At 34.9% G+C, this 20,605-nt stretch overlaps 1 protein-coding gene across 1 annotated transcript in view; it reads right to left on the bottom strand.

Moving 5' to 3' along the window:
- MYH10 (myosin heavy chain 10) overlaps positions 1-20,605 on the bottom strand; it is a 186,428-nt gene that overhangs the window by 56,659 nt on the left and 109,164 nt on the right. Inside the window, exons 17-18 of the mRNA XM_044675221.1 lie at positions 322-515; positions 70-191 (exon numbers count right to left, since the gene is read on the bottom strand). Coding sequence (XP_044531156.1) covers positions 70-191; positions 322-515 — 316 coding nt within the window. The remainder of the gene's footprint in view (positions 1-69; positions 192-321; positions 516-20,605) is intronic.

Here is a 20,605-nt window from a genome sequence, read left to right as displayed (position 1 = left end):
ACTATTTCCTAGGAACTGCCATCATGTTTTCAGTTAGGAGCATATGTAAAGAAGTCTCAATCCTGGTACCTCTGTCTGAATTCCTGAAATACTATCCGGTTCGGGAATCCCTGTCGACAGATTCTAATCCCTTCTAGGACACCATTGCAACGGAGCTGATCGAGAACTAGATGAGGATCCAGCTTTCCAGCCTAATCAAGTAAACAATAGTTTAAAAGTTGTCCTTTGTAAAATAACACAAACAAAATTATAAAAAAGATTGACCACAATAAAAAATTCTTATTATTTGGAACAGAATATAATGTTTTGTTTAGTACTTACCCTCTTCTCATGATTGGGAATGATGCATCGAACAAAATTAGGGTTTGTATTTCGAAGGGTGGCCATCAGTTTAGTGAGAGATTCTTTGTATAGTTGCCCAACAGTACGAAACATGCCCTTTTTGGTTTTATATGCTGATCCGAAAGCAGTCTCTGTCATGCCAGTGACTTGATCCAGACCCACGATACGATCCACTAGTAAAAACAAGAAGGAAATATAAAATCAAACCAATTATAATTTTTATCAGCAAACAAAATGACAAGACAGAGAATAAGTAACAGGGTAGCAGCACAAGCTTTATGAAACAGATGAAAAAGGGGATGCCATCTAGGGAAGGCAGTCAGCATATCCAGACACTGGGCACAAGCAGTGGAATCATAAGCCACAAACTTCTAGGGCAGGATGGCTTAGTGCTTTGATAACTTGATACAAAATACATACTAATTTAAAAAACCATTTCAGTAATAGTCATGTGAAACCTCTCTTCACAGAGTCACTATTTTAAATAAATTATCTTGCCTATATAAGCAACTATAAAAAAATTCAACTTATTTTCTAGAGTCCCAATCCATAAATTAGACTATAAAAGAGCCAATGAAAAGGCAGAGAATCCTTTAAAAAATAAAAATAAATAAAAATGAAAATGCCCATGAAACAGATTCTCTTCCCATCAATCAGGAAGAAAAGTGATTTTGGAAATATAAATTTAAACATGGGAATATTTTAACTTTGTAAATTTCTTCAAATTCCAAAAATGTTACAAATACTTCCAAAAAATGGAAAGAACAAGAGCTCTATAAGAAAAAGAGCAGGAAAACAAAAATGTTTTCACTTTCAATCACCTTCTTTATGAAGTATTCCTTAAGGGAGAGCAAATGCCTGAGCTTTCCACGGAATACTAGCTAAAATTTCTGATTGTGATTTTATAATGAGAGCTACTAATAATAAAAGGATTAGATGTATAGTGTTGGTTAATGGTCCACACTTATCTATGCAATTCACTCTAATATTTACTTTTCCTGTATCCCCACATCACTAGCTAAGAACGATATAACATATGCTCTCCAGTGAACAAATATTTAAAAAGGAATTCTCTTGGACACCACAAATACAGGAAAGAGGAAGTAGTCAATTTTTATTTTTAAAAGTGGTTCTTCCCTTTAGCCAATTATAACTGAGTCAGTGCTAGTCTTCATAGCTTTAAAAGTGACCATCATAAAGAAAAAATAGGGGGAAAAAAGCTCTTGAAAAATGAAATATATACATTTCGAATCCATATTTATAAGTTGGAGTAATCAGAAGGCTGCCTTTAATTCTAAGCAGTATTTTAGGGCAGAAGTATGTTATTTTTAATCCTTAACATCTTCTAATAAGCCTTGGTAATTAATGCCAAAACAGCCCAATACTACAGGTTAATTTTTGATTATACATTTAGTCTATAGTTTTATGTTGAAATTATCAGTCAAGAATTTAAGTGCTATAGAGATTGAAGATACTTGTTAAAAAGTTCCTAGAAAAATGCAATTTTTAAATAGTAAGACATTAAGGTGGGAGGGGAAAAGAAGCATGATATATTTTCTTATGGGTTTGGAAGGATTTCTTTTTATTATTGCTATTATTGTTACGATTAGGATCAAAGAAGTTACTTATTAATCTTTATTTCTGGCATTTCTTCCAATAAGAAATGTTTAAATAAAACCTATGGAACCTATTAAATTGTTAAGTTCTTCTTTAAGAAAAATAGTGAGTAATTTTTTTTTCTAAAATGATAGACAAATTAGAAGGCAAACATTTTCTTGTCATAAATGGCAGATGCTAAGCTGATGTTCTTGAAAACAGAGGGTCTTCATGAAGAAAAATAATTTCCAGTTATTTCAAGGAAACATAATTTTAAGGAATGATTGTGGTTCCTGAGAAATGTAATTTTGTATTTTATGTCACCAAAATCATATCATTCTCTGCAGGAATAGAATTCAAAAGTCTTCAAGTTTGCATTTAAGTTAGATAAATCATTTTTAGAGCTGAGTTTAATTTACAAATTTTATTTTATTTTGAACAATGTAGGTAGTTCCCTATTCTTTGCTTTTAAATATACACATTTTAAAGGTTACTCAATTTGGTAATTTTTAAAAATATAACAATATCCTTAAAATATTTAAAACAAACCCTTTATGTGCAACTTATAACTGTAAATTTTGGTTTTCTGAGTAAATAACTATGAAGATAAATGCAAGATTGGACATCTAATTCTATGGACCTAAGTTTCAACAATAATTTTAAGAAATGTTACATAAACTTAAATCTTTATCTGTTTTTGTGTGACCAAAACTATGTTGATGCACCAACTTTCCTAATGTACAGCTCTGATCAGATCATTCTTCTGCAAAAACAATCAACCTCTACTATTTTTCCAGTATGCAATTTCCTTGGCTTGTTACTGAAGAACTCATAATTTCAATATTGTCAATTTAGAGCTGGAAGGGACTTCGGAGGAAATCTAGTCCAACTTCCCTTATTTTACAAAAAAGAAAACTGAGGCATATTGATGGGTAACTGTCGTGCTCTTGGTCATACAGGCAGTGTCAGAAATAGGGTATGAATTCCTCTGACTCTAGAGCCAATACTCTTTCCATTATCCCTCAACATAGTTGGAGAAACTGGTCCAGAAAGGTTAAGTTACATACGCAAGGTCATTGAGTTAGTAAGTAGAAGAGCTTCTTAGGTGTGTAGGTGTCAGGGGATGAGTCTGGGGACAAGGTATGGCTACTGTGGATCTAGAGGTCAGTCCTGCTAACATGGGACTGGTGGGGCAGAGCCACTGAGTCTATAGGCTAAGTTGCTCATGGCTACTTTTCTTCTGTAGTCATACCTGCTGAAGACAGTTATATCAACCTGGAAAGGAACCCCTAAGAGAAGGAGAAAACTCTCAAAGCCTAGACAAGCCCATCATTCCCACAAAAAATTACCTTCAAAGAGTAAGCTGTGGATATTTAACTTGTAAGAGTGGGAATAACTGGAATATTTGGTTATAATGCTGAAAAATTGTAACAGCTTTATGATTTTGGGTTTATAAATCAGGGATGCTGGTGAAGGAAATCTCTCTTCAGCTGGGAAATATCCACACTGAAAGTCCACTCTCTTTCTTGGTTTCTCCCTCAAATGTATCACTTTTTCAGGAAGGGCCTTAACCCTACTTCATATCATTCATGACTTATACGTCAAGTCCTCTGATTCCAAAAAAAGCACACTTTCTACTGAACTACAATTCCTTCTAGATCAATTACTTCACATTCCCTCTTCCTCTTTGGCTCTCTCTCCTGAAGAAACAGGCATAGATTCCTGATTGGTGGCTACTTTGTAGAAACCACTATTGCAGAAAGGACCCCAGCCAGGCTTCCCTCATACCTCTGACTTCCCCTTAAAAGCTGCCTTCTCCCCAAACCCCTACTGCTTTTAGTTTTATATGTCTTTTATCCCATTGTACTATATATAAGCTTCTTGAGAGCAGGAGTTATTCTTTCCTTGTATTTGTGACCCTTAGTGGTTAGAACAGGGCCTAGGTATCTAAGAGCTGTGACATCTACCTAGGTTTTGTGAATCCAAATCCACCATTCTTTCTGCTGGACCATGATACCTATCTAAATATGTACTGTGATTTTCCTAGCCCTGTGTCCTTGGATCTAGCTAGGATGTCCCACTCTATGTTTCTCTTTAAATTATTTCTTCAAGACTGAGCTCAAATGCCATCTCCACAGTATTTCCTGATCATTTCACATCTAAAATGTCCTTTTTAAACTCTACTCCTATGGTATTTGGCCTATATCAATTATCATGTTACTTGCTGCAGTAGCTATTTGTATGTCTTATTTGACTTATATGACCCCAATATGTGGTATTACATACAGTAGGTATTCAATAAATACTGAATAACCATCTTTCTTCTCTATTCATGACAAATGCACAATTTACTCAGCCCCACTACTTTTTCATCCTGCTTACTGGAGTCATCTCCTACTCCACAAGTAAAGACATAGTCATACCAGGGTCCAGAGCTATTTTTCAATAAAAGCCCCAACTTCTGAAAGGCATTTTATGTTTAAGTACCTTCAGCTCACCATACTCCACATTTCATATATCTTATGCTCCACGAAAACCAGACTTATCTGCTACTTCCGTATTGCATTTCATGCAGATGCCTAGGACACAGTTATTTGTAAAATATTTGTAAAGTTCAAAAGAATGAACTGCACTCAGAATCAATAATTAATCAGCTTTAAATTTTATAAGCCAACTCAAAAGCATCCAATGTATCTCCAGATTCCTACTCTTTTCCTGTCCCCTAAAATTACCTGGTATTTTTATATATTTGATTTTGCAGATTTTGTTTTACTTATGGAAACTTTATTGATTTAAGCTGCCATTATATGGATAAAATCATAGCCTATTAACAGAATTCATGATGTTTGGAAATTATTTCTAGAAAACCAATAATTCCTTTGTCCTTCCCAAATCAATTTCATTGTATAGTGAAGGACACAAAAAATTAAAAATATAGGAAACCAAAACAACACAAGTAACAAAGAAAAAGGAAAAAGTGATTCAAACAACTATACATCTGTTTATAGGCATCTATTAGTTTATTTTAAAATTATATATTAACTTAAAAATTTTGAAAAAAGAAAGTCATCCTGTTTATGTAGGTGAAGCCAATTGAAATATTCTGTTTATTTTTCAGGTTTCTTGCTATTGTTTTTATTTTTACAAATATAGTCAGTATCTATATTATTCTGGTGGTTATGCTTTTTTAAAAACTCAGTATCATTTTATATATGTCTCATGTTTTAAAATCCATCACATACCATTTCTTATGGCACAATAATATTCTACTTCATGTATATGGCACACAAGGCACTTAATTCTTGATGGATTGGATTTGTATGTAACAAACATATAACAAACATGTAACAAAAACATATTTGTTATTATGATCAGTACTGATTTTGCTTAGATAGTTCAAAGAGCATACCTCTGGAACACTTATATATCCTAGAGGTAATCTAGGATAAATCCTACAATTTACAGATGAAGACACTAAGGTACAGAGATTAAATGAGTTATATAACAAGATAGTTAAGGTTTTATCCCAGGTCATCTGATTCTAAAATAGCTATACTTTCCACTAGCTATAATACCTTCTAGAATACTGACAAGCAGAATTTCTCTTATATTAAAATTTTTTTTTGATTAACAGGTATTTGGGTTTTTCCCCATCACTCACATGTACCTAAAATGAAACAATAATAATAATGAAGATAGCAACTAATATTTATATAGAGAGCTTCCTGTGTATGCTAAATATTTTACAATTATTATGTCATTTGATACACAGCCCTGGAATGTAGGTACTGTTATTACCCTCATTTTACAGATAAGGAAACTGAGTAACTTTCCAGGGTCACGGAGCTTGTAAGTATCTGAGGAAGATATGAATTCAGGTCTTTCTGACTACAAATCTGTATCTTGCTCTGCCAAAATATCTAGCTCCCTCAATAAATATATATGCTTCACAACAAATATGGATAGTGAAACAAAACAAATTTCCACATTGGTCATGTCTAAAAATGTCTTTCTCATTCTGCCTTTCAGGCCTATCATCTTTCTGGCAGGAGGTAAATGTGTAGCATGCTCCATTCTCAGTCATTTGAAATTGTGGGCTACTACTGCATTGATCAAAGTTCTAAGGTCTTTCAGAGTTGTTTAACTTGATAATTTTTTTTTACAGAGTATCAACTCTTCCCTTAGTTTTGCTCACTTCACTCTGCATTAGTTCACAAAAGTCTTCAGTTTCCATCAAAACTGTCCATTTCCTAATTTGTTAAGATGTGATAATATTCCACTACACTTATGTAACATAATTTGATTGGCCAATGCCCACTAGATGGACACAATTTTAATTTCCTGGGTTTTTTTCCACTAAGAGCTTCTATAAATATTTATATTGTACATACAAATAAATACATATAAATATTGTACATATGGATCCCTTACCTTTTTAATTTATCTTTTTGGAGTAGACATCAGGTAGTTGTTAAAAAGCTGGGTATGCAAAACTTACTAACTTTTGAGGGCATAATTCCAAATTTCTTTAGAGAATGATGAGCAATTCACAGTTCTACCCAGAGTATTAATATATTCCTTTCCTCCATCATGTGTCATCTTTGCCAATCTGATGGGTGTAGGGTGTACGGAAGGGTTTCTGTTCTTCTGATAGCTAAGTATTTTCACAGGGCTAAGTGACTTCAAGAGTAATTTCTAACTATCTCTTCACTTCTCTTTCAGTATAAACTCTCTATTAGTCATTTTTATTTTGTCATTCCCGGGGCAAAAGTAATTCTCCCTTGCAGAGGAAATGGAAACAAATGTAAAAATTCAGCAAATCTGCCTTCTCTCTGTTGTCATTTATTATTACCCTATCCAGCCAAAGCAACAGTCCTGTTTGTTCTTTGATCCTATGATATGGCATTTATAACTTTCTCTATTGCAAACTTTAGGATGAAACAATCATTTTCTCACAAGGCTCACACACCATTTCCACTCATTCTAGCTCTAAAATAGAATTTACTTTTCTATCTTTTAAAGAATGAAATTAAGATAGGGCAAAAAGATTTAGCTTCTTTGCTTTTAACAGAAAATTAGTAGATTTTTAGGAAAACCAAAGTCCTCAAAATATCTATCTCATGTTCCAATCCAAATTTCCCAAACTTTTTCACTTATTTCCGCTCCAATGGCAAAATCAGTTCTATTTCTCTTTTTATTGACCTTTATTCAAAACCTCTCCATCATTCCTCCTCCTTCTGGGTCCTATCTAGATTTACTCAGTTGAGTACATCTTAATATACAATGCTACTACACCATGAAAGAAATATATAAGCAAATAAGATTGAAGGATAATCAATTGATCTTATCAATAAAAATTGAGGAATCAACAATGAACTATTTTTTGATAAATATACTTCAGTATAATTAATTTCTTTTGTCATCCCATGTATTTTACCTGCTCCATTAATATCATTCTGAACATTCACCATGACACAAAAAGGTTCAGAACTCTTGCTTTAGACAATATTAAGAGAAAGTGAAGAAGGCCTCTAGTGATAAACTTATCAGAGAAGAAGGATAAGGGTTGAACTGGATGAGCAGAGATCTACATTAGAGGGAACAGGGACATCAATGGCATCACAGATCCACTTGTGTAATGACTTAGAGAAGCACAAATGTTCATCAAATTTGCAGGTGACAAAAAGAATGAAGAGAGCTATAGCTAAGAGGCTGGAGAATTAGGTAAAACTGAATAAAACAGAGATCAGCGTAAAGTCCTTATACTTAGGAACAACAACAAAAAAATCAACTTCAAAAATTTAGATAAGGAAGAAATGGATAGGCAACAGTTGGGCTTGTTATAAAAATACCAAGTGCATACTCCAAAGAACTAGGCAAAAAATAATAACATGATTCATATGGAAGGTCAAAACTACTGGATTCTGAGTGGAGGGTAAGAACGGAACTGAAGGTGGGGAAAGTACTTACAGATCTCTAATAAAGAGTAAAAAGTATTAATTACCTAGTACAAAGGAGAATTTTTTGGTTTAGGACTGAAATGGCTAATAGAAGGTTGACACAAGATAAATAGGGAAATGACAAGTGAATACTAAGTTGTCCTTGAAGAGTTCAGGTATAGACCAAGAATAAAAGAACTGTTTATAGGCTAGTTAGTAAAAGATCTGGCAGATGTGATTACTGGACCACTAGCAGCATTCTTTAAAAGATTATGGAAAACAAGAGGTATTCTTTTAACTGGAAAATGGCAAACTTCAGATTTTGATACAAGACAATGGAATAGATTGATATGATTTAATCTCCAAAAATACAGACCAACAAGCAAGTTCTCTAAGGCAGTGTTGGCAAAGGTTTTCAAGTTCAGGTACCCAAACTGCAACTTCAAGCTTTTTGTGAAAACTGGTGCTCCCCTCATTACAGAGCAAACTCCTTTTGACAGCTGCACAAAGGGGTGGGACATGCAGAAAATGTCCTTGGGGATGGGAAGAGGGAGATCATAGCATCTTCCTGAATGCTGGCTCTGCGGGCATGCCAAGTCTTCACCAACACTGCTCTAGGATTTGCCACTGATATTATTATTGGGTTTGTCGTTTACCTATAAATTAATTTGGGTAATGCTACCATCTTTACCACACCATGCTAAAGCACTGTATCTGATTGTTTACTTCCTCTTTAAAGGTGGTATGGTGGAATAAACACTGCACTTGAAGTTGGGAAGCCCTAGGTTATAATTCAGCCTCAAATTTTTACTAGATGAAAGCCATTAAGCATCCCTGAGCCTCAGATTCCTCATTTATGAAAAAGGTATAGCAAAAGCACTTATTTTACAAGACTAGTAAGAGGATCATATGACTTTGCAAGTCATAAAATGCTATATAAATATTAACTATTATTATCATTTTAAAATTACTTAACAGTTGTCATTCATTGGCCCGATATATATTTTTTGGTAGGTTAATGCCCCAATTAATTGTCTCCCATTTTAGATGGAAATTTTCTTTCTTTCTCTTCTTAATTTTCTGATTCTTAGCATACATACAAAGTTACTTGGGTTGGTTTTGTGTGTGTATGTGTGATATAATCAAAAATGTTATAAAAGATCTTTCTATATCTAGTGATATAACCATATCATTCAAAATCAACCATATTGAATAAATGATTGTCATTTATGTGACATGTTATGTTAACTCTTTTCCAACTAGTGAACCATCTTACATTTCTGGCATAAATTCTACTGGATTATATGATTTTATGTATTCTTATTATTTGATCTACCAGAATTCTATTTATTTTTATAATATTAATTTGATCTGATATTTTATAAGCTGTGAGTGACCCAAAAGGCAATGGAGACACTCATGATGGACACAAAGTATGGCATATTTCCAGTGGCCATTTTCACCCTTCATTATGACTGAAAAAAAAAATCAGTGTGTCAAGAGCATAAATAAGCAGGTGAACAACTCTTCTGTTGCAATTAATACCTACAAAATGTAAAAAGGATAGCCTGTTGTGTAGATACAGTTTACCTCTCTAGGAAAACATGGATTAGAATCACATAGGATAAGAAGGCATGAATTGGTTTTGATATACACAGAAGGTCCTGAATCTGTAAAATTACATCCTGTACTGAAGTATATACATTCCTTAATGATTTGGGGAATATAATGTTTCCTCCCCCTTATCTATAGCACTTTGTGAGAAGAAGCTTTTTGCTTCATAAAAAAGACTTCAGCAGATTACCTCCATTATTTGGGAGAACAGTTTATAAAGAATGAAAACTATCCCTTGAATGGTTATTTCAACCTTTGATATAATTTGCTTGTGAATCCTCTAGTGAGGCCATCTATTAATGTGATATCATTAATGGTCTGTTCATTTTCTGTTTTCTGATACTAACTTCTTTAAGTAATCTATAGAATGTAAAGTTGGAATGGATCCTATAGGCCATATATTTCATTCTGTATCTTAATAAAAATCTCCACATTAAGCCTTTTTCAATGTATCTAATCTAAATTTGCTTGTTTGTAATTTTGACTCATTTGACCTAGTTCCGCATTTAGGGACAAAACAGAATATATCTTACTTTTCCTTATGTCTGACAGACGTTAAAAATACTTAGAGGGGAAAAAAATACTTAAAGAGGCCCCCAAACCCCTCCTTTCCCACCTTTCCTGATATAATTGGTAAATAACTGGCTGTTCTAGACAAACCCACTGAAGTAAACATTTCCCTGAGAACCTGGTCTAGATGGTTATATATTTACCTGTGATTTATTATCCTACAGAAAATTCTGCTTAGAGCCACTAAGGTAATCTAAATCCATTGTCTCCATCTTGTACATCATTACTAACCATTGTCCATGCAAAAGGCTTACCTAATCCCTCAGCCCGTGTCATTTTCTCTAAAGTATATACCCTAAGTCATTAAACTTTGTCATTGATCAGCGAGAGGACTCTATGTGTCTGTCAATCAGTCTGTCAGTTTGATCCTCCTATGATCCCAGAATCATTTCTCTCATTCTGGTTTGTCAAACAGGTCTACACACACACACACACACACACACACACACACACACACACACACACACACACTATCACTGTCCCCAAGTACAAATAATTGGTATTCAAATAGGGAACACAGTAAGTACATATATACAAAATAAAATATACAAAAATACAAAGGAAATTAATAGAAATAGACAAATAACAAATAGTTAAATACAAGTTAATTTTGGAAGGCAAGTATAAGTTTTCACTGGGGTTGTAAGCAGGAAAGATTTGATCTAGATATGTGGAGCTTGAAATGAGTCTTAAAAGAATAGAGGAATCCTATGAGAGATTAAGAGGTTATGAGAAAGAGAAAAAGTCATTTGGACTGGATCACAGAATTGTGGGGAAGGAGTGATAAGAAATGTCCAATAAAGCTAGAAAACGTTAGATTGGGGCCAAGTTGTGAAGGTCCTTAAAAGCAAACAGGAGTTTTTATTTTATCCTAGAAGTGATAGGAAGGCATTAGAGTTGACTGAGTAAAAGAGTAGCATGTTCTTATCTGAGATTGTGATTAACTCTTCTGGAAGGATTGTGTAGGACAAAGTATAGCATGCTAAGAGATGAGATGGGAAGATCTGTGGTAATAATCAAAGTGGAAGATTATGAAGTTCTGGACTAAGGTGGTGGTTGTGTAAACAAAGAAGGAGTAAAATGTAAATAGTACCATAAAAGTATAAATGATAAGATATGGTGACTGAATGGAAACGTGAAGTAAGGGAGCATGATGAATCTAGCATAATGCCAAGGTGTTGAATGCAGGAGAATTTCAATTTCATATGGAGAAGTTTGGAAGAGGGGAAGCTGCTGGGGAAAGGTAATAAGACATACTTTGGATATGACCATTTTGAGATATTGACTTTGAAACTTTCAAAAGGGAACAGGGAGGGGGTACTCAAGAAGAGTAATTGGGGCCGCAGAAATAGTTGTCAGTAATATGCAGAGAAATGCTAACTCATAGGAGCTAATGAGGTTACTAAGAGAGAAAACAAGGTTGAGGACAGAACTTTATAGAGCCCCAATAGTTACAGGGCACAATGTAGATAGCAAAGGAAATGGATAAGGAAGCATACAGAATCAGGAGAGATCAGCATCACGAACACTCTGAGAAGAGGGTCAACAGTGTCAGATACAACAGACAGGCAAAAACTATTTACTAAGAACCTTACCACATCCTGGGCATTGTCCTTTAGACTAGAGATACAAAAATAATGAAAAAATAAAGGAGAAGACCCTATTTTAAAAGAGCTTTTGTTTTAATGGAGGAAGATAGCACATGAGAACCCAAAAGTGGGGTAGAATGTGGAATGACAGCGGGGAAGGTGTAAGGGCACAATGGCGAAGACAGAGAAGAATGGTCAACAATACTAAATGCAGCTGATAAGTTAAGAAAGAGAGAGGAGAGACCATTAGAATGAGCAGCTAAAGACATATGGTGGCAACTTACAGAACAATTTCAAATGAGCCAGAAGATTGCAAATGGTTGAAGAAACAGAAGACAGGAATGGTATGAGAGATATTTTTAAAAAAAGGTTTTCTGAGTATAGGTCTAAACTGCTTTCTAGTATGATTGGTACATTTCACAGTCTCTCCTTTTTGATCATCTCTGTCAATCTGAAAAGTATCAGGCAGAATCCAAGACTCATTTTAATATGATTATTGATAGCTAGCTCTATTCTTCACCTGATGGTTTACCTTTTTCTTGAATTGCTTTTGTTTATACAAAGGTTTTCAATACTATAATAAAAATTGTGCATTTTATTTCCTGTGATGTTTATTTAGTCTTCCCCTAAGATGGTATCTTATTATATTCTCCTCTAATTTATATATGATATGTATGTTATATAACATATATAATACAATATGGTCATGTACTAATTTGGAACTTACTGTGACATAAGATATGAGAGGTCCAATTAGACCCAAGTCTAATTTTTTCCAGATGCAATTCCAATTTTCCTAGCAATTATTATTGAATGCTGAGTCCTTAACCCAGTAGTTGGGAGACTTTAGTTTACTAAATACTCGGCTAAATAAATAAAATACTTACTAAATAAATGGTCTTTTGTTCCATTGATCAACTTTCTTGTTTTGTTTTTTAAAATGAATACCAAAGTATTGATGATTACTCTGCAATTTGCTAGGCCCTTTTCCTTCTCATTCTCTGCTTTATTATTTCACTTGAGATTCTTAATATTTTATTCCTCCAGATGAATTTTGCCATTATTTTGTCTATTTCTGACTCCTTTGATTGGCATGGCATTGAATGTATATTCATTTAGGTGGTGCCAGTGTTATTTTTTAAATAGCAGGGCCCAATCATTACCAATTACTTTTTTACATTCACAATAACAAATTACAAATTATTGAAGTCTATATTTTTGTAAAGAATATTTTATCCTTCTGTGTTTGTACTAGTAAGGATATTAAAATACCGAATGCAATTCATTTTCTATTCTGTTCTGCTGTGTTTTATTGATTATCTATAGACCAGTGATTCCCAAAGTGGACACTATCTCCCCCTGGTGGGTGCTGCAGCAATCCAGGAGGCGGTGATGGCCACAGGTGCATTTATCTTTCCTATTAATTGCTATTAAAATTTTTAAAAATTTAATTTACAGGGGGCTAAGTAATATTTCTTCTGGAAAAGGGGTGGTAGACCAAAAAAGTTTGGGAACCACTGCTAAAGATTAATGATACTGTGAGTTTCCTTGATATTTTTAATACCCTACTAGACTATGAACATCTTGAGAGCAGGGACTATCTTCTGACTATCTTGGTATCCCCAATACTTAACACAAAGTCTATCACAAAATTGGTTCTTAACAAATATTTACTGACTCACTGATATCCTGCAACTGTGCAAAACCTATTCATTATTTTGATTAATATTAGTTGAAACATTAGGACTTTAAAGCTATTACCTGCAAAAAAAAAATCTATAATTTTATTTCTTCACAGTTTATATTTATTCATCCAATTTCTCTTCCTTGTATTTTTGCTATAATTAATATTTCTAGAATTTGGAGTTTGTTGTTGTTTGAATGTCTGATTGAATTCACTTGTAAAACCACCAGGTCCTGGGTTTTATTTTTTGACTAAGTATGCATTTATGGCTAGTTGAATTTCCTTTTTCTGAGGCTGAATTATTTAAGATCTCTTATTTCTAGTCCTAATAATATGGATACTTTCTATTTTTGCCAATATTCATTCAAGCTATTGTTTTTGTTTGCATATAATTGGGCAAGAATTTCCTTTGCATTTTTTAGGAGTTATTTTTTATAATCTGATAATGGAAATATGTCTTTTTACTTTTTATGAGTGTAGGACAGCTTGGTGGTACACTGGATAGAGTACTGGGCCTGGACTTAGGAAGAATCATCTCTCTGAATTCAAATGTGACCTGGGACACTTCCTAGCTGTGTGATCCTAATCAAGTCATTTAACTCTGCTTACCTCAGTTCTCACATCAGTAAAATTAGTTGGAGGTAGAAACTGCAAATCACTCTAGTATCTTCACCAAGAAATAGGATCACACAGTTGACCACAACAAAAACAACGGAATAATAACCTAACTGATCAGATCAGCAGTTTATCTATTTTATTACTTTTTTTAAAAGTAGCTCCTAGTTTTATTTATTAATTTAATGGTTTCAAAAGTATTTACATAAAAGACTAAATAGAAATTGCGGCTGAGAAAGATTTAAAATATAACATGATGGCTATATGCATGAGGGTACCCAGGATACTGAGAAGTGGAAGCAATATAAAATAGAAAGTACTAGCTCTGCAGTCAAAAACCCTAAGTTTAAATACTACCTATATGCACTTGGGCAAGTCACTGAATGTTCCTGTGCCTCAGTTTCCCCACTTATAAAACATAGGGCCTCACTTAGATGGTCTAAGGTCCCTTCCAGTACCAGATATATAACCTTATAAATGAAGGGAAATATGTAGGGCCTGTGACTAAATTTGAAAAATTATGTCTAAAAAATCTTCTAAAGATACATGACATGTCCAAAGCACTAGTCTTAATTCTAAGTACCACTGTAAGTCAAGGTCTAGTGAAATTTCTAGAGACAGGTATATACAAACACATATAAAAGAAAGAAGGCAAGGCAAAAAAACAAGTAGAAGCTTGAAGAAAAGCATTGGGAAGACAAAGTACCAAATGAACTATGACTTACAAAACATGTAAAGGACAACCAAAAAAGTCTTTAAAATTCTGTTTAGAAGAAAAAGAACAAAGGAGTGAGATTATTTCTTGGGCCAAACTGTGTTAAAAGTTAAAAGGAAGCAGAATTACTCAATTACCAAAGATGCTATTTATCACTATGAGTATATGATAGGATCACACTATTAAAGGACTTCAGTCTGGTAGGAAACAGGCTTACTTATGTACCTATGCTGACTTCCTGCTTCCTAAGTCAGGTAAATAAAAGAGTTTCAAACTCTCCTGACCCTTCTAATTCTACAAAGTCCAACTAGGCATCTCTGAGAAGTTCAGATAATTGATAGTATATAAGTTTATAAATATGTATATGTATATGAGTTTTATTCTTCTAAAATAATGGATAACATCAATTAAAAGGGGAAAAAAGATTATAACTGCCTCTATTTAGTAATGTCTATATGGATATAATGAATGAAAAATGTGATACCAATAATTGATAAAGTTGTGTTGCTGTTTTAAATTTGGAGTTATATAACCTAAAAGTATATGGCCTAATAGAAAAATATTTACACATAAACATAATCATACAGCTCTTCCCAAACCTAGTCATAGGTATGATACTAGACAGTGGAAAAATAAAAATAAATGTCAGGGCAGTCCCTTCTTTCGAGGATATTACGTTCTAAAGGGAGAAAGAACTTGTAAATAGATAGGCATATACAAACCACACAAAGCAGACACAAGATCACACTGGATTGATTGGAAGGCACTATATGAAAAAAATCCTCTAATGGGTAAAGCATAAGATGAATCTTGAAAAAAAATACTTTTGAAGAATGTGGGGAGAGAGCATATTTCAAAGATGAAGAATACCCTGTGCAAAGACAATAAGGTGGTATATGAGGAACACAAGGGGACTGCCCTCAAAGCCCTTCACAGGTAGCATCTGCTACCTTTCCAGTTCTCCAACACCTTCCCTTCTCCTATACATGTCCCCTTGGCAACCAGCTCACACTGGTGCCTCCTTGCAGGTCCATGAATGAGATACTCCATCTCTTGGCTCCAGGCATTTTTTCTGGCTGTCCTCTAGTACTGCAATATTCTCCCTCTTCCACTTCATCTTCTAGCTTCTTTTAAGTCCCAGATAAAATCCCATCTTCTTGGAGAAGCCTTTTCTAAATCCCCAAAATGTCAGTGACTTCCTTCTGCTGGTTATTGTTTGTACAAAAGTTGTTTGCATGTTGTCTCCTGCATTATATTGCCAGCTCATTGAGATCAGAGACTGTTTTTTGTCTTTCTTTGAACCACCAATGCTTAGCAATAAGGCTGGACACATAGTAGGCTCTTTTTTAGATGATTACTGAATGACTACAGGGTATATACAAGAAAATAATGTGTGAGACAACTGGAAAAGAAGGAAGTTTTCAGAGACTTTTAAATAACAGGAGAATTTATGGTTTTAACTACAGAGATAAGTTAATGGAATTCAGGAGGTAACATGCTTTGGGTAAATCATTTGCCGGCTATAAATTGGAATGGGGAGAGACCTGAAGTCAGTAATTCAGGTGAGAAGCAATGAGGCTTTGACCTAAGATGCTGGTGGTATGAGTAGAGACAAAGGGATTCATTGAGATACTTCTGGAGATAGAACCAATAAGCTTTGTTAACTAATTGGATATGCAGCAAAAAAAATAAGAAGTTATGGCATTGTAGACTGGAATGACTAGGATGATGGTAGTAATCTTTTTTTTTTGAAAATAATTTTTTATTTTAAACCCTTAACTTCTGTGTATTGGCTCCTACTTAGAAGAGTGGTAAGGGTAGGCAATGGGGTTCAAGTGACTTGCCCAGGGCCACACAGCCAGGAAGTGTCTGAGGCCAGATTTGAACCTAGGATCTCCCGTCTCTAGGCCTGACTCTCAATCCACTGAGCTACCCAGCTTCCCCCTATGGTAGTAATCTTAATTGCAACAGGAAAAATAAAAAAGTTGAAGTTTTGGGGAGACAAAATGAGTACCGTTTTCAACATGTTGAGGTGGAGAGGCCAATGAGACATCCAAATTGAAGAAATCCAAAAGGCAGTTGGTGATGTAGAACTAGTACTCAGAATAGAGATCACAGTTGAAAATGGATCTGGGAATCATCTGCGTAGAGATAACTGAATGCATGGTAGCTGATGTGAGAAACCAAATGAGAAACCATACAGGGTAAAAACCACCCAGTATAGTCTTGGTTGTGAAAGTAGTTAAATACATAATAAGTTAAAGTAGGTTACACAGATGATGATCAAGGAAAGGGAAATAACTGTTATCAAACAGAAAGAAGAATAAGAAGAAGAGAGCTGGTCTTGAAAATTTAAATGAGAGTATTCAGGAGGAGAGGGTATTTAACAGTGTCAAATGTAGCAGAGAGGCCAATAAGGTTGGGGACTAAACAAAAGATCAGGGATTTTACAATTATGGTAACTTGAGAAAGTAAAGTTTCAGCTGAGTGATATGGTTTGATTGAATACTTTCCATCTCCTTTAAATTTTAAAAGTGGCTAATTCTATCCTCTTATTTAGAAGTCCCTAATGGAGGGAAAACAGTCCTAAGTTTTGATCAGATACATTAATGGTTCTTAGAATCAAATCCCAATAGATAAAACAGGCCTTACAGACCACCTAGTCTAGTCTCCTATCAAATACAGGAAATTCTTTAAAATATTCTTACATTCTCTAGAACAACTATATTCTAAACCTTTCCCTTTGCTCAAGCTACCAAGTGCATCTACAGCTTCTACATTTATAGCAGATTCCCACACTTCACTGAATCTGACACCTTACAACTCCATGCATCTACTCTGTTCCTCAAAACTTCACTACATTTACTATTTTATGGTGGTGTCAAAGGCCTAAAAGGCAAAAACTAAGCTGATACCCTTCAATTGGGGAACAGTTACATATGAATCTCAGACGGCACTACTGTGCTTTAAGAAAGGATGAAAGGTTCCATGTGAACTGGAAAGACCTCCAGGAATTGATGCAAAAGCAAAATGAGCAGAACCAGGAGAACACTGTACAAAGACTGACACACTGTGGCACAATCAAAATAATGGACTTCTCTACTAGCAGCAACACAAAGACCCAGGAAAATTCTGAGGGACTTATAAGAAAGAATGCTATCCACATCCAGAGAAAGAACTGTGGGAACAGAAATGCAGGAAAAAAAACACCATATGATCAATCATGTGGTTCTATGGGGATGTGATTGGAGTTTTCATGTTAAAAGTTCACTCTATTGCAAATATGAATAACATGGAAATATGGTTTTTGAACAATGATACATGTATAACCCAGTGGAATTGCTTGTCAGCTCTGGGAGGGGGGTGGAGAAGAAAGGTGGAAAAAAATCATGAATGATGTAACCATCGAAAAATATTCTAAATAAATTGTTAATTAACTTAGAATTAGAACTCTGTCCCACACAATAAGCAGCCATGATTCTAGAAGACTCATGATGAAATATGAAGTCAGGTTACAGATTGACTTTTTTTAAAAAAACATGATAAATGCGGGAATTTTATTTTGCCAACTATATATGACTATAACCAGATTTTGTTTTATTTTGTTTTCTTCATTGGGAGAGGGAGAAGATGAGAAGAAAAGGTGGATTTTCATTTATTAAAAAAAGTCAATTTAAATGAAAAAAATAATTTTAATTATTTTATCACTTCCTCTCTAAACTCCTATACCCACTTTCTTTTCCTTCCTTATAGTCACAAGAGTGATATCCATACTCACTTATTAAGGCCAATGATTCTGGTCGGGTGTCTTTAATCTCAATCTCATTTCTCTACTCCACGACCTTATCAATACTTCTTTCTCTCTTCAACCTCTCCCTCTCTAATTGTGCCTTCATATCCTCCTAAAACATGTACAGGATAAGCCTTTCTAATATATAAACAAACCTTGCATTAATCTTTCTGACTCACTTTGGAAACATCTCATCTTGCTCTTCCTCTCTGCTCTCTTCTTCCTCCCCATTAAAGGGTTCCTCAAAGTTCTATCCCTGTTTTTTCTCCTTCCTTCATGATTAAATCAATTCCCATGACTTCAATTATAAGCTATATGTAGATGACTGGAGGAAAAAAACTAGCAGACCTTTCTACTGAGTTCCAAGACCCAAACTTCTACCTGCCTAAATGACATCTCTACCTGAATGTCCTCTGCCTAGAAACACGTCCAAAAGATTTCTTATCTTTTTGCAAAAAAACTTCTGATTTCTTTCTATTTCTCAGTGGCATCACTTTTCATTATTCTGTGTCATGTTGGTATTACATTTTTCAAACCCTCCCCCTTTAAATATCTTCAGTAACCAAGTCCTACAAATGCTATCTTAACATCTCTAGCCCATAATCTTCATCATCTTAGGCCACTTCCAGCCTTTATTACCACCTACATAGGTTGGTGGCAATAATTTTCCTGCCTGTACACTTCACTATGTCCATGCTAGTCAAATGAGTCTGCTCTGAAATTATCATAACTACCCTGCAAAATTTCAGACTCATTTGACATTCAAGATCCCTTACAACCTGGCACAGCTAAACTTTTTTTCCCCTTGTCCCACATTATACATATTTGATGTTCCACTAAAATGATATATCCCCCAAATATATCTTTACTATCTTACCTCTTTACTTTTTTTTTATTATTCACTACCACTCTTATTGCTATAATCTTGATTGGTCACATTCCTATCAACTTTTTTTTTTTTAAACCCTTGTACTTCGGTGTATTGTCTCATAGGTGGAAGATTGGTAAGGGTGGGCAATGGGGGTCAAGTGACTTGCCCAGGGTCACACAGCTGGGAAGTGGCTGAGGCCGGGTTTGACCGTAGGACCTCCTGTCTCTAGGCCTGACTCTCACTCCACTGAGCTACCCAGCTTCCCCTCCTATCAACTTTTAAATGCAGACTTGAACACCACCTCCTTTATGGTGCTTCCCTTGACTCTGCTCTCATTCCCCAGAGACTTCTCAGATATCATAGAACACATGTTTATACTTCTCTATCATATTTCTGTTTTAGTTATTGTCTTATCTCTTTACTAGGCTCAAAACTTCATGGGAGCAGAGATGGTTTCTTAGCTAAACTTCCTGTCCCTCTCAGGGCCTTCAATGTTGTATATAATGAAATTCTATGGATTTTGCTAAATCAAGACTGGATCCCAGTACCTAAAGTATAAACTCGTACCTAGGTAACTTCAGGAATAATTTAGGCTCCAAGACAGGGCAGTAATTGGGGAATATCAGAGGAAATCAATATTATCATCATCATCATCATTATTATTATTGTAGTAGTATTTTCCTGAGGAGCAAAGGGTGTATATGTGTTTCAGTCTGTCATTTCACTGTCAGTCACTAAACATTTATTAAGTGCCTTTTATGTGTCAGAGGCAGTTAGGTGGCACAGTGGACAGAGTGCTGGGCTTGGAGTCAGAAAGACCTGAATTCAAATCTAGTTTCAGACACTTACTAGTTGTGTGACCCTGGGCAAGACACTTAATCTTGTCTGCCTCTGTTTCCTAATCTATAAAATGAGTTAGAGAAGAAAAAGGCACTCCATTCCAGTGTCTTTGCTAGGAAAACCTCAAATAGGGTCACAGAGTCAGACATGAATATGCCAAGCATTGTGCTAAAACTCTGGGGATTCAAAATGAGGCAAGAGAGAATGGGAAAGGCTTCCTGTAGAAGATGGGTGTTTAGTTGGGGCTAAAAGGAAGTCAAGAGAAATTAGGAAGGAGCATGGGGGACAGTTGTCTTGTTTGTTGAACAGTAAGAGGCCAGTGTTACTGGGCCTAAATACAAGGTGGGGAACAAGGTTTAAGATGACTAGGTTAAGCTAGGTTATGAAGGATTTTGAATGCCAGAGGATCTTGTAAGCAAGGGGAGGGGAATGGAAGAAGG

Source organism: Gracilinanus agilis, chromosome 4, assembly GCF_016433145.1.
Source record: "Gracilinanus agilis isolate LMUSP501 chromosome 4, AgileGrace, whole genome shotgun sequence".
Classification (NCBI taxonomy): domain Eukaryota; kingdom Metazoa; phylum Chordata; class Mammalia; order Didelphimorphia; family Didelphidae; genus Gracilinanus; species Gracilinanus agilis.
This window is presented reverse-complemented; position numbering and strand designations above follow the sequence as displayed.